The following is a 15,659-nucleotide window of genomic DNA, read 5'->3' on the forward strand; positions in this document are numbered from 1 at the left end:
ACCCAACATTTTGTTGGTGAATCCGACGCGTATCAGACACGAACAATCGTTCTGATGCTACTCGTTTAAGATGATTCCACCATATAACCATATTAATGCGGAAAAATAATTAATTACGCTGATCATAAGCTAATTAAATTATGGTTATAATTAACAAGATCTAGTTATGTTTAATTAATTTAATTCACGAGAGCATATTTATCAAGCAACTGATTTGAGCGAAAAATGAATACTTACATTGATTTTCGGTTCAGCTACAGAACGCTCCTAAACCAATCGCGTACTCCTTGCGTCGTCTTGATGAAGGACTCGAGGATGACACCTTAGTCTTCTGAAACGTAATCTCCGAGACGAATAAGAAAGATGAGTGGGCACAGTCTTTATCTCACTAGATCATGAGAGGCTAGGATGCACGAAATTTTCACAAGAATGGAAACGAATTTCCGAGGGGAGGGAGAGGCAGATGCACGGCCAAAGAGAGGCTAGGATGCACGAAATTTTCACAAAATAATTGCTTATTTTTGCCTTCTCATGAACCCCTATTTATAGTAGTAAAAGGAGATATTCATGGAATCTTCCAGAATATTTTATTTCCTTTTATTGTGTTCACACTAGTGGATTAAATCTAGGCCATTGGATCTCAACAAGTGAATCCTACTTTTTCTCTCATCCATCAGATCAATATCTATGGGATATTATTCTCTATTTAAATAGAGAATATTTTATTTAGTGAGAGAATAAAGGAGAATATATTATTTCCCTTTAAATATATTCTCATATATTCTCCTAAATACTTTCCTTTAAATAAGGAGAAAATATAGGACAATATCTTATATTATTCTCTCTCCTTTATTTAAACAACTAAAGAGAAAATATTGGTAAATACCAATATTATAAAAGTCGGTTTTTAGGCACACGGCCAAGGGGATCTGCGCAACTCCCATGCCAAAATTCCCAAATCCGATTTTCATATTTTGTGCAAGGCCCAATTGCTTAAAACTCAATTAATTATTTATTTACTTGGTCCAACAATAAACAAATAATTAATAATTGTTTATTTACTTGATCAAACAATAAATAAACAATTCTACCATAAATATTTATTTAATTATGCGAATACCCGTTTTCCAGAATTAATGCTGTCAATCACAATTACAGCAAGTGAGATTAATAATGATAAACATTATTATACGAAAGTTCTTATCCGCCTTTATTAGAGTCGAATCGGGGACTATGGACCTAGTAATAGAAGCTTAACAAATCCGATGCAAAAGACGAAATAGTTCTTTCTCTTTTTCCATCGATTCGTCTAATCTTGGTCAAATACTCCACCTTGTAAGCCAAGACTGAACTCTCCTTTATACTAGAATTATATTTACTCATCGTGACGAGTCTCCACTGATATAGTCAGTTCGTGATCAAGATCCTCCAGGTTCAACCCGTATCGAGAGAAGTCAATTTATTCCGTTATACTTCCCTTGATACATATCAGTCCTTAGCATTGTTGCTTCCCCAGCGAAAGATTCTTTCGAACGTTACTTACTTCGAAAGTGCTAGCAATCTATCGGTTCTGGAATCAACCCTTAGGTGAGAGAACATTAACCTTCTTTCAGGAAGACTGGATTCCGTATCTGTAAATCATTTCCCACTCGAATTATGCTCTGAGAAAACTCCCAAGACATAAGCTGTGATTAGCATGAATAGCCTTTTAGCGAATGAGTCAAATAGCTCAGTAACATAACCTAGTGTCCATGATCACTTCAGGATTTAGATCAAGTCTCACTGTGACCATCATAATAGCCTCGGTTAGTGTGTCGTAACGGTCCTTAAACGACACATCTACACTAAGACCTGTCCAAGTCGTACACTTACCACAAGTGTAGAATCCTCCCACATAGTGATCAGCCTTCACCTATGTGTTCCACATATATGACTTTAGATATAGCTTTCCAGGCGTATATCAGTCATCGACCTCGTTTTAGCTCACCGCCCGAACTCAGGTGCCCAGCACGTGATTCAGTTTAATACGGATGCTATGGAAGATAGTTGTTATTGATTCTAATTGTTTAGAACTCAACCCACTAATCATATAATGCTAATAAAGTAATCTTATTATCGAATTTAGTAATCATTTATTCATTATCTTTAAGTGGGCAATATTATTCCTAACACATTTCAACAAAAAGAGTATCACCCGAACGCACTGACTTAGCCAGTACACGCAGAACTCAACTCCCCCACCTATCGCTAGAGACACAACCTTATTATTGGAATCAGAAAAACATGTCCTTAGGAGCAGATCACCATGTCTAAAAGACCGCCGATCAAGCAGGGATCTTTCATCCCCACGGTATTGTGGCAATGTTGGAGGTCTACGACTCAATATACTTTCAGTATTTTTTTTATCTCCTAGCATTCACTTTCATCTAGGTGATCCACTCGAATTATCTAATCATATTAAAAACTCGAGTGTTTCTAAGCTACCCTTAAAAACAATTAAGTTTCGATATAGCTTAGTGATTAGGATTATCGTGACATCTAGTCTTGATTACCATAATAGCATTCCTTCACAGAAAAAGCTTCCAGCGATGAGGGAAGACATAGTCTTTTATTAACCCCCAAGCTTAGCCTCTTATCGGCTTGGTGACAAAGCTTCTCCGATCCGTTCAATTCATTTATTAAAAACTATGCTAATCATATTAGATAAGTTACATATAATAAATGAAAGTCCATGATAACCCACAAAACAATTTTTCAAGATATATCATACATGCCAAAGCAATTAATTAAACAAGCATGACAAAGCATATACGGTTTTGATTCTGATTGATCTGAAAATAAATCGATGTCCTTGATCATTTATTTTTCATGTTTTAAATAAAATTTATTAGGGCATAGCCCATATAATTAATTTAAATAAAACATAAAAAAATTAATTTTTTTTTTAAATCGGTTTGGGCCTTTAGGCCCAACCGGGCTAACGGGCTTTGACCCGGTCGAATCCTTGAGCCCACTTTCCAAGCTAGGGCTCAACAAGTTTTCTTGGATCAAGAGCCAATGGGGCAAAAAATCCGAGACTCCTATCTAAGGGGTAGGCGGAATTTTGTGACAAGGATGTCACAAAATTCATCTTCTTTGAAGAAGTGGATCTCTGAAACTCCGATGGGGCTGTGCTTCAGACCATCATCTCATCTCGCAGTGGGTAGCCAGCCCTCCGAATTTCACAACAATCAGAATAAAGTAAGTATTTTAAATAAAATTACAAAAATCTTATACCTTTTGAATTTTGGGTTAAACAACAATTCTAGAAAAAGCGAGAATAAAAAATCTACGATCAACCACGAATCACAATTCACATATCATATCATACTGAATTGAATGAATAACATATCATAATATAAATTCATAAAAACCATATTAAAATTAATTACTAGAACGAATCGATTAATTAAGTAATCAACCTGGCTCTGATACCACTTGTTGGTGATTAATGCACCTTAAATAACCAATTAAATGTGAAAAAGAATAATTACACTAAAAGAACTAATTATTAACATGGTTATTAAACAAGATCTAGATTACTTAATTAATTAATCATAAGAAACTTCATCAAGCAACCATATCATATAAAAGACGAGTTCAAGAAAACTTACATTTTTAGGCTCACGAACGGAAAGCTTTCGCAATCCATCATCGTCTTGAACGTACAAGCCTCCACACGATCAGATCTGGAACTCCTCCTTCAAGGACTCGATGTGATGACACCAAAGTCTTCCGAAAATAAGACAAAAGAGTGGGCTTCGTTATATGTCACTAAATCTGGAAACGGGATGTTTCCGATCTTTCTCTCTTATTTCTAAGAATGGAATTGAAGCAATTTCGAGGGGAAGGAGTATAGGAATTAGGTCGTCACACTCAAGGGAGAGAGGCAACAAAATTCCTTGGCAATTCGCTTAAATTTTGCTTCACATCAGCCGTCTATTTATAGGAGTTTAAAACGTATCTTTATAGAATATTCCAGAATATTCTAAAAGATATTATTTCCTTTTATTGTGGTCACACTAGCGGATTAAATCTCAGCCATTGGATCTCAACAAGTGAATCCTATTTTTTCTCTCATCCGTCGGATCAGTATCTAGGATTTTATTTTATACAACAGTATAAAATATTTTGCTGTTGAGAAAATCTAGGGAAATATATTCTCCTAGATTTTCTCATAAATATCCTCCTAATATTTAACCTAAATATTCGGAGATAATATAGGAAAATATATCTCCTATTTATTCTCCTATATTTTGGGAACAGAAAAACAGAAAAAATACTGGTTACTACACAAGTGCAAAAAACGTCCAACACCGTAGGGGGGTAGGCGAATTTTTTTTCTTTTTCAAGGCCCAATAGATTTAAGCCCATTAAACACTTATTTATTTGTCCAACAATAAATAATAAGTTTATTTACTAATCTAGTAATAAATAAACAGCTTTACTATAAATATTTACTTAATTATCAAAATACCCTTTTAGGAATATAACGCTGTCAATCACTATTACAGCAAGTGAGATTATAACAAATCCGATCAGAAAGATGAAAAAACTCCTTTCTCTTTTTCGATCGAATGTCTAATCTTAGTCAATACTCCACCGTGTAAGCTAAGACTGAACTCTCCTTTAATACTAGAATTATATTTACTCATCGTAACGAGTGTCCACTGATTTAGTTAGTACGTGATCATGACCCTCCAGGTTCTGCCCATATCGAGATAGGTCAATTTGTTATGTTATACCTTTCTCTTTACATATAAGCCCTAAACATCGTTGCTTCCCCAGCGAAAGATTCAATCAAACGTAAGTCAACTTCGGAAGCGTGCACAATCAATAGGTTATGGAATCAACCCTTAGGTGAGAGAAAATTATCCTTCTTTCAGGAAGGTTGGATTCCGTATCTGTAAACTACTTTATTCTACAATCATGTCCCGAGTTCCCAAAACATCCATTTATTCAACCTTCATTGGCCTTTCACATGATGAATCGAAGAACCCGGTAACACGACCTAGAAGTCCATGATCACTTCAGGATTAAGATCAAGCATCTATGTGACCATCATTTGTGACCCTGGCTATTGTATCGTAACGGTCCTTAAACGACACATCTACAGGCAAGGTATGTCGGGGTCGTACACTTACCACAAGTGCAGAATGCTCCCACTAAGTGATCAGTCTTCACTTGTGTTCTACATATATGAATTTAGATAAGGCTTTCCATGCACATATCAGTCATCGATCAAGTTTTAGTTCATCGCCCTATCTCGGATGCCCAGCATGCGATTCAGTTTGATACGGAGACTATCGATGATAGTTTTTATTAATTATGAATGTTATCATACCTCAACCCACTAATCATATGATGCTAATAAAGTAACTTCTTATCTTGTTTAGTAATCATCATCTTCTAATGGGCAATATTCCTATCAATCTTAACAAGGCGACACCTAGGAGGCATATAACTCAATAAATACAATAAAGACATATAAAACGTATCATATGACTTTTATGAATCACTAGAAAGAATACAATTATCTCATATTCTCTTTTATGTCCCTCATTATCTCTCTTTGGTATCTCGCTTCGATACCTATCCTCCGATCATGGACATCAAGGACTCTTTGCCCCTCTTTATTCAAGTGAGCCGTAGGATGGTTGTTCTCATCATAGGGATTGTTCTATTCTTTAATGCTATCGATGGCTAAGAAAGAATATGATCTCGATTTCAGCTATGGTACCAATAGTCAGAGGTTTGTACGGTAGTTTAAATTGAGATTATTAAAACCGAGTTTACTACTGATGGAATTCGGATGGATATCTTCTTCCTTAGATCTATCAGGCAATCGAACAATAGAATGATGTCTATATTGTTAGAATTCTAGTTCTCTCGAAGAATAATGTAATGATTGTTCGGGTATGAATACAAGCAGAGGAAAGAATTCCATTTGTACGGTAGTTTAAATTGAGATTTTTAAAACTGAGTTTACTATATTATAGAACTGAACAATACCATAGTAATATTCAGAATTCTTTGGTATGGAAAGAATTCCATTCGACTGATCTCATCCACTTGAAAATGAGTGTAAATGTTCTGAACTCTATAAGAATCAATGTTAACATGAATAACTGAACATGAACTATGCCCCACAGGTCCAACCAAGCTGCTCATGCTTGGCCGAATAAATAACATTTGAGTTCTTCTTATTATATAATGCTTGTATTTCAACAATGATAGAATTATAAGCAGTTATTCATAGGCTATGATTTATAAAGGTTACTACCAGTACTTCGATAGATATGAGTTATTCTCTATTCAAGGAAGCTATGAAAAGGATCGACTGCTCGAGCATACAGGGTAATAAGTATATTCTTACAAGTAGGAGTAGAATGTCTTTAGGCAGGAATAACTTTCCATTCAAAGACTCATCAAAGTACGTATTGATTAAGACTCGTATTGAATACGAAAAGACCTTACATTACATTCACTTCTAAAATCGCTTCTAAATTTAAAAGCGACATGTTGCCTTTGATGTCGCTTCAAAGTATGAGAATTTCGCACGTTAAATGACTCCCACAAAATGGTAGAAAATACTTAGAATTGACATTAGAAGTGAAATATCGGTTCTATTGTGTTAGCGCCATTTTGCGAAAAATTACTAGAAGCGGCATTAGAAGCATTTCGTTTTTTTTTTTTGTAGAATATTATAATTTTTTTATTATAATTAAATATTTTAATTTTAATTTAATTTTCTAAAACATGGAAATCAAAAGTTTCACTCATTTACAAACTTAATACTAAACATCAGATTAAAAGGATTTAGTTTCATACATTTATACTAAAAAGTCAAAACGAGATAAAAAGTTAAAAAAAAAATCTAAAAAAAGCCTAAATTAAATAAAAAGACAAAGTGCGATCGGCTCCTACCCTCAAGTTGAGAGCTCTTCTGTATCCTCCACGTCTTCCATGTTGTCTAATGACAGGCTCGCGGCTACGACCATGCCGAGCCGATGACGATGATGGATCCTCAAGTCGTCTCCATGCCTCGGGGGTGCACTGTGACAACGACTTATCTCAGCTGTAGCGGCTCGCAATCTGGCTTAACTATAACACAAGGCTTGACTCGAGCGGTCCGAGAGTAGGCCGCGCCTAATATGTGATGTACGCACCAACTAGGTCACTCGCTGCAACCCGTAGGAAGGACATCTCTTCGTCCTTCTCCTACACTTCAGTTGATGAAGATCCTGTCTCAATGTTGTAAATCTAGGCTTCGAGCGTATCTGAACGAAGCTTGGGTCACAAAAAGCGAGCCACAGCTCGCCCACGAGCCGCTACTAACCAAGTCATAGTAACCAAGTTTATAAATAGAAACATACAGCTATATTAAGGCGGAAAGGGAATATATTACAATCAATTATATAGTTCATAACGTGCATAAGATAATATACATAAACTAGTACATAAAAGTCCGGAGAATTTTTTTTATTCAGTTTGCGAACCTTGAGCCTTATAGGGACTCATATATAAAAGTGTACACCTTAAATATACATATACAAGAATATAAGTTATGGGGTGTAATTTCTGATTAAGGGTTTAAAAAAGTTAGTTGAATAAGCTTATCCTCGGTTTGTGAGACCTCATATAGCCCATAGGGCGAGGAATACATGTCCGATCTTGGTCTTCTATTCCTTTTACTGCATTAGAACATTCCCATCACCTACATTACCAAGGGTCATAAACTATGACTCAAGTGACTCAATAAGCGAGCATCTCTCTTGTATTCATGATAGCGACTAAATTCCATGTGACGTGCAAAGAAGTACATAAGGATGACGAATGAGGCGCTAGATGGAACTAGAGATCTAATTAATGTGTGATCATCCTCTAACTACGTACTGTTCACTCCACAAGATCGTACATCCTCTCTTGGTATGACGTTTAGAACGAAAGAAGCAAGCCTCAGACCTCGAGCATCAGTCTTTTGGGCGCCTTTGAATTTTTTAAGAACGTCTACGATCCACTAAGTATACCATCTTTATTCGATGTCAGCGGATTATTGTACGTAGACGTCAAGGTAAACGGACACCTAGTCAAGGCAACGATCAACACGAGAGCGTCAAACAATTTTGTGTCGATTGAGGAGGCACAACGACTTGGATTGAAGACAACAAGGGGCATGGGACTATGAAAGCCATCAACTCGAAGGCTAACCCATCCACGGGGTTGCTCAAGGAGTCAAGGCAATACTTGGCACATGGGAAAGGGCGATAGACTATTCGGTGGCTCCCATGGACAATTTTCGCATTATACTCGGGTTGGACTTTATGGACAAGGTAAAATCAATCCCCATCCCATTTGCTGATTTAGTATGCATTGCAGACGGGAGTAGCATCTGCATGATACATATGTCCAGAGAAGTCCAACACAAGGCCATAGCACTATTGTCCATGCAATTCAAGAAAAGAGCCCGACGAGATGAGGAAAGCTATTTGGCTATCCTCAAGGAGTATGATGAAAAGGAAATCCAAGAAGAGGAAGCCCCTTTGGAAATCCGAAGCGTACTGGAGGAGTTCAAGGACGTCATGCTTCGCGAACTACCAAAGAGGTTGCTCCTGCGGACATAAGTGATTTACCCAATCGAATTAGAGCCGGGTACAAAGCCGCCTACCCTTAGCCCGTACCGAATGGTTTTGTCAATGGTGCCCACAAGAAGAGTAGTAGTCTTTATTTATGTACATTTGATGTAATAAAGTCTCACAATGACTCTTGCTTATAACTGCTGAATCATTAATAAAAGTTAAAACGTTCATTTATTCTTCCTTGTCTATTTGAAGCTTTATGATAAACTATAGTCTTTAGTCCTTAAACAAACCTAACAACAAATGAAGAGTCAAATATAGATTTGCATGAACAAACTCTTCATGGTTTGCTTAAAACAGTTTATTTGCAATCTAATGGTCAAAGGGCTATTGATCCCAATATGATTGTTAGGAGAATCTATGATGTCTGGTTATGGGACATTGAGAGTTGGAGACTCTATAGTTCTTCTAGGTATCTTCTAAAGATACTGAATTGACCAGTGCACTTCTAGAGACAGAATAAGAACAAACCATTTAACCTATTTTGTCTCGAAGTCACTATGTATGAATTGCATCGTGCTTACCTCAGTCCTGACATGAGACATGTCATTTCATAGCTTACATACTCTCATTTGAGAAAGTAAAAGTTCTAGATTTACTATGTAATATAGACAAGATCTATTGATAAAGTACTAAGTTATGAAGATGTCATGAACAACTTTGTGAAGATCTCATAGATATGGATTTCATGTTCAAGATTGCTGAAATGCAATGTATATCTCCTCATGCTTTGTTCCTTGGAATGTGAATAAATGAGTTGGCCTGTGTCCAAATTGAGTCATGACTCTTTTGGAGGAATCAATGTGACTTGTTAGCTCCTCGTCAATACATTATTTCTAACTTATTCACAAGCGACAAAGCAGTTGAGGAAATAATAGCTAGAAGGGTAAAATGGTAATTTTGTAAATCTCATCTCGCTGATGATATTCATGAAAGGTAAACATAGATAATATTCAATGGATCCACTCATTACAGTTAAGTATAATTCTTGAGTAGAAAATATATTCATTTGAACCGAGATATTTCAGTGTCAACTCTTTGGTGGAGTCAGATGACATTAGGCTAGAATTTAGAAAAGGTTTGTGAACTTTTGAGTCCAAGTATGCTAGCTCAAGCTTTGTTCATTTGGATCCATGCGGTCACTACCACAAGTCTTTAGAGTAGGATTAGTTAAACATGAGAGTTAAGTTAAAACAAGTTCAAATGTTGAACTAGACAAGTATTACAAAAATTGTCTAAAGGGTAATTTTGTCCTTTTGGACATGAGATGGTGTGAACACGTACGGGTCTTAAATAAGTTAATTTTCGAAAGACCGGGAAATAAGTAATTAAATTCTCGAAACCCCAAACCGACTCGCAACAAATCCCGACAATGAACCTTAAACTCTTCAACTTTTCCTAATCGAATGACTAACAAAGTTTCAATCTCAGTTTCTAGTTCTCACGACGCTTCAGGACGTGCGAAGAGTCTCTAGAAATGTGTCAAGAGAAGAAACTCTGGAAGTCAACGGGTTTTACGACGAACTATTCCGGGTAAGCGTGGAGATTTAAGTCAATTACATGCAAAGGGAATAACCCTGATTGTGATTTATGTGTGCTAGTAACAAGATTAGGTGAAAACCTTAAAAGACATGAACTCAAAGATTAAGGCTTCGGCCCCTGTTTCTTGAAAACTTAATTTGGGTTTCCTCCCGTAGGTTCAAACGCTAACTTGAATCGGTCACGCTGTTATCTTGTTCTAGCTAGATCCCCCGCTAACCATAGTCGATAGGTTAGCTTAGGGATGACAGGAGAGTATCAGTCGGCTCTCGAATTCTACTCGAGACTGGAAGTACCGAGATTCACGTCCCGAGTTCCATTTAAAATACTTAATAAGCGACCTGAAGGGAAACCCTAATTTTCTGCCGGGATTTAACTCGAGCTGCTCTCCCGTAGTAAGTTTAGTCGTGTACTCTGGGTAATCGGGTACCTAAACTTAAATAATCTTTTGTCAGTGGTATCCAAGGGTCACGACTCGTGTTAAGGATCAAGGAGATTCTAATGGTGCTGAATACTCCCAGCGGGGGTTGCTCGAAAGTGTGGGTAAATCGCTTTGGCGAGCCCACCTGTCGTGCCAAGGCGGCACGTAGCGCCGGAGCCAGAAGAAGATGATACCATTAGCGGATCCTAGACAGTTTAAAACATCCAAGCCGCTGAGGACTGCCGCTCGAGGTCTGAAGCCGGCTTCTTGTTATTCTAAAGATTGTAGCGGGAGATGTGTATGACCTTGTGGAACGACAAGTGAGTAAGTAGAGCGTGATCACGCGTTATGCCTGCTCTATAACTAACTTTAGAACGTAGTTCGTTTCTAGTCTAGTTATGCATCCTTATGTGCCTGTTTGCACGTCACACGTCATCTGCATTGCATTAGACGTTTTCTTTCTCCCGCTTGCTGAGTCGTTTCGACCCATAGTTTATGATCCTTGGCGTGTAGATAAAGGTAAAGCGACAAGGTAGCAAGAGATCGAGACGAGATGCATATTCCTTGACTGGCGGGCTAATGGGGTTTCACTCCGGGATATATCATAATATTGCCCTATAAATCGTATATCCTACTTTATTACCTAGAACTCTCTCTTTCAGATATGTACACATAAGCTATCCTTGTATGTACGCATAGTAGATACGGAATCTATAAACTAAGCGAAAATTTTTCTCGGGTTTTATAACCACTAACATTTGTCCTATTATGACCCCCACCTATACAAAGCACATGACCCCAAAAGAAGAACGCTACGCACGCACAATAGACTTACACTGCACAACTTTTCATCTTTATTTCACCTTTATATTGAATTTCTCTTTATTTTATTCTTCTTGTATTAAGATTTTTCTAATATAAAATCAATTCGTCTTTCATAATTGCTATATAAACCGAGTCTGTTTGGCATGTATTTGGCACTAAAAAAATATTCTTGTGATAGGTCCTGTTCCTGGTCAAAAATACCTCCCCTACAGTATCGTCACCGCAGTAGAGTTTGACCACATCGCCGAGACAATTGTTGAATTTATTTCTTGACATCAACGTATCTTAGTACAAAATTGAATGTCCTAGGAATTGGACAGCCGGCAAAAATTCCAGCAAAAAATTGTTTGCCAAGAAAAAATAAAGTGAAGATCCTCCCTTACAGAAATCCAACGGTATACATGAAAGTGCCCCAATTATTTTGGTAAAATGAAAAAAAAAAAAAAAAATGAAGAGCAAGCACACACATTTCGGCCTGATCGATCATTTGCTATATTTGGATAGCAATAACAACCGACCCTTGGTTGATCAATAAATTTGTAGTATTATCGTTTCCGGACTCACTTGACACTCCTTCAGTTGTTATGACAAGATTTATTGATGAGCTAGCACTAGGTTGGTCATGAAGTACATCCTGTTGTGCTAATTCCAATGCCACAGTGTGGTGAATTGGACTTTGACTAAGAACCAGCGGTGGTGGCTCCTGTCGATCAGCGTGAAGCTTGGTGGAATTTGGAAGGACGGAGCATCGACAGAGCGGGCAAGTTGCGTTTGTGTGCAGCCAAAGATGTATGCAATCAACGTGGAACAAGTGTTTGCATGATGGGATTTGTAGTAGCTTCTCTTTCATCACAAACTCTCCTAAGCAGACACAACATCTGTTCAAAATTAAAAAATATATATATATATATATATATATATATATATATATATATATATTAAAAAATTGGGAAACCTTTTATGCGTCATATAGAGTATATTAATCTAAACATGATATCAAATCTCAAAGCATGTTGCTCGTTATAAGTCATTGATTTTAACCTTTTAATCATTTCGATTTCATGACTTAATAACATGGTAGATGCTACCGAACGAGAATCACAATCCACACATGCAAATGTGGCATTGAACTATAGTTAGTCTTAGTTGGGTTTTTAATATTATTATGCGAGCCCAATTTGTCCAAATGATATTAGATCAACGCCCTTCACATAAAAGTTAAAAATGCCAATCTTGATAGAATGTTTGTGAGGGTTCAATTAGACAGAAATACATGTTCTCGACCAATATCGATGAAAATTTCATAAATTATTGATACATTGATTTCGAGAAAAATATCTGTTTTTTTTAGCCCGTCATGGAATCAAATTTTTATAATAGTATAAGTGTCACTAAATTTTTGATCATTTATATAAATTTATATGCATGTGACTATCTTCTATATTCATATGTCAGTAATGTTACTGAGAGTGTAAAATTTGGACTATTTTGCTAAAAAAAAAAACTTACAAATTTGACTATCATGTTAAAAATTTAAAACATTGGGGGCCGTTTGGTTATGTTTTCTATCTCGGTTTTCTGTTTTTTGATTCTAAATTCTAGAAAACAGTTTTAGAAAAACTGTTTGGTTATAAATTCAGAAAACAGATTTAGAATCATGTTTCTGTTTTCTTTGAAATTTGTTTAGAAAACAGAAAACAATGAAAAGTTGTTTTCTATTTTATCTCTATACAATTGAATGGAAAACATAACCAAACAACATTTAAAATATTCTGAAACGTAATTCTAAATCTGTTTTTAAAATTTAAAAATTAGAATCAGAAAACAGAATTTAAAAACTGAAAACGAGTTTAGAAAACTAAACCAAACGGTCCCTGAGTTTTTATAATTTAATTACTTTTGAATGGCTATTATGTATATTTTTTGTTTTTGTTGTAGTCGTCCTATTATTTCTCTTATTTTTATCATAAAAAGAGTTGATGTTACGAAAGAAAAGATTCGGGCATGTGAGTTGTGACTGGAAAACAGGACGAGTCAGAACTTCACTTAGGCAGCACTTAGTGGCCAAAAAACTTGCAAATTAGAGATATTTTGTTTTTATGTGTGATGCAAACTAAGTTTCAAAGTTACTAGTGTAATAATTCGAAATGTATGTAATTATTGTACCATAAAATCATGTAGAAGACTAATATGTTTATGTTCGCCAGTGAGTCGCCTGGCCTCACGTTGCTGCATTTGGCCACATGAAGTTGCATAAGGCCGGACAAAAATAATAATAATAATAATAAATAAAAGAAAAAGAAGTCACCGTATTTGGCCTATTACCACACGTACAAAAACTTGAAACTCTAATTTGACCTACTACCATACGTAGATAATAGAAATTCATTATGAACTACATCATTTGAAACCTGTTCTTATATCAATTTTTTTTTACCTTCTTCTATAGTGGCAAATGATACCTCTCACATACGTAGAACTTGTCAACTACCATTATGAACTACGTCATTTGAAACCTGTTCTTATATCAATTTTCTTCTTCTTCTTCTATAGTGGCAAATGATACCTCTCACAGACTTAGACATGTCAACTACCAAAAGGAATAACATTTATTTATGCACATTATAAATTTTATGGTAACTGATTATGATATGTAAGGGGCTCTAAAAAAAGGGGGGCGGAGCTAGAAATGGAATTCAGGGGGACTTTTATGTGGGTCAAACTGAAAAAAATGAAGAAAATATTAAACTTAAGAGCAGTTTCAAATAAATTTATAAATTACTAAATCTAAAAATTTATGGTTATGGAGATATTTAAGAGCACTAAGTCCAAAATTTATTACAAGAACTAATTAACTAAAGACTATCACCATAAATAAAAAAAATATTAAAATACCTAGTTAATTTTATTTTTATATATAAACAAATATAGAGGGACCAAAAAGAAAAAAGAAAAGCAAAAAGTTGACGGTGACCATGGCCCCCACCTACCGACCACCTACGCCCTCCCCTGCCCACAGCCATGTTTTACAAAATATAGGCCATAAAATTTTAATTTTTGAATCTAACAAAACTAAATGGTTGAAATTATAATAAATAGAAAACGAGAGAAAAACAAAATTAACTTACTGAGAATCCCTTTGCCTCAATACTTCGTCGAACAAAACTTTTGGGAGTTCCTCTTTGATCTCCAACTTATCCAACAAACAGGTCTACATAAGCAAATTATGTATGAGACAAAGAAATCAATTAGCAGAAGAAAAGAAAAATAATATATAAAATTTGTACTGGCTTAAGGAAAAAAGGAATTTGACCTTATTACATCAATTAAGCAATGGAATATAAATGCATGTTGCTTATTATGACTCATGTGAAGTCGAGTTTAATATCGTAGTATATACAAATCCCTATATATACACACAAATTAATATAAATAATGTTTTTCAAAATTATATATATGTATATATATAAATATATTACCGAGGAAACATAAGTAGTTGTAGTTTGACGAGGTCTTCTTGAACGTGGAAGTGGAGTTGAAGAATTGGTATTGGAAGCCCTTCTTTTGAGATAGAACAAGTAAAACAAAAGAAAAAGAATGATTGAGAAGAGAATAGGAATTGAGAATATGAAGGCCTGGTAAAGCTTGAGCTGTAGTGCTTGAGGGTAGAGGTGAGGAGGGTTCGGAGATTGAGGAACTCCCATGATAAGCAAGTTGCTTCAAATTTGTTCTTATTTTTATTTTTTTATAGCTTTTTAAATATTTATATCGCTAACTGATGATCATCTATCAAAAGGTTTTTTTAGGATTAGAAGATGAAGGCGCAAAATAGAAACTAGAGGTTATGTTCCAAGATAGAGATATGTATATGCTTAGACGAAGATAAGAAAGAAAACCAAAAGGAGAGCTACAAGACCGTGTTCAATGTAATTTATTGGAACGAAAATATGCTTTCAGTAGGAGAGTGGAGTGTAAAAAAACTAAACCTTAAAACTTTTTTTGCCTTGGAAATGAGAGGAAGACAAAAAAGAAAGACGAATAAAAGAACAAATAGCCATCTAAAGCCAGGTGAAGAATTTATTATTATTATTATTCTTATCTCATCATATATTATATTGTCCTGATGGCCCAAAAAGATTATGCGCGAGATACTTTATCATTCACCTATGCAGGGCCGACCCGATCTCATCCGGGGC

At 35.7% G+C, this 15,659-nt stretch overlaps 1 protein-coding gene across 1 annotated transcript; it reads right to left on the reverse strand.

Moving 5' to 3' along the window:
* Positions 1 to 11,704: 11,704 nt before the first annotated feature.
* On the reverse strand, positions 11,705 to 15,504 carry LOC149404252 (RING/U-box superfamily protein). The gene is made up of 3 exons (XM_089600998.1): positions 14,943 to 15,504; positions 14,592 to 14,674; positions 11,705 to 12,341 (listed from the first exon to the last, which is right to left on the reverse strand). Exons 1-3 carry the CDS (start codon positions 15,165 to 15,167, stop codon positions 11,954 to 11,956), a joined length of 696 nt encoding a protein of 231 aa, XP_089457124.1. The 5' UTR covers positions 15,168 to 15,504; the 3' UTR covers positions 11,705 to 11,953.
* Between the last annotated feature and the right edge of the window lie 155 nt (positions 15,505 to 15,659).

The sequence above is a fragment of the Urtica dioica genome, chromosome 2 (genome assembly GCF_054948205.1).
Source record: "Urtica dioica subsp. dioica isolate 48M chromosome 2, U.dioica_male_clone48M_v1_H2, whole genome shotgun sequence".
In the NCBI taxonomy this organism is placed as follows: domain Eukaryota; kingdom Viridiplantae; phylum Streptophyta; class Magnoliopsida; order Rosales; family Urticaceae; genus Urtica; species Urtica dioica.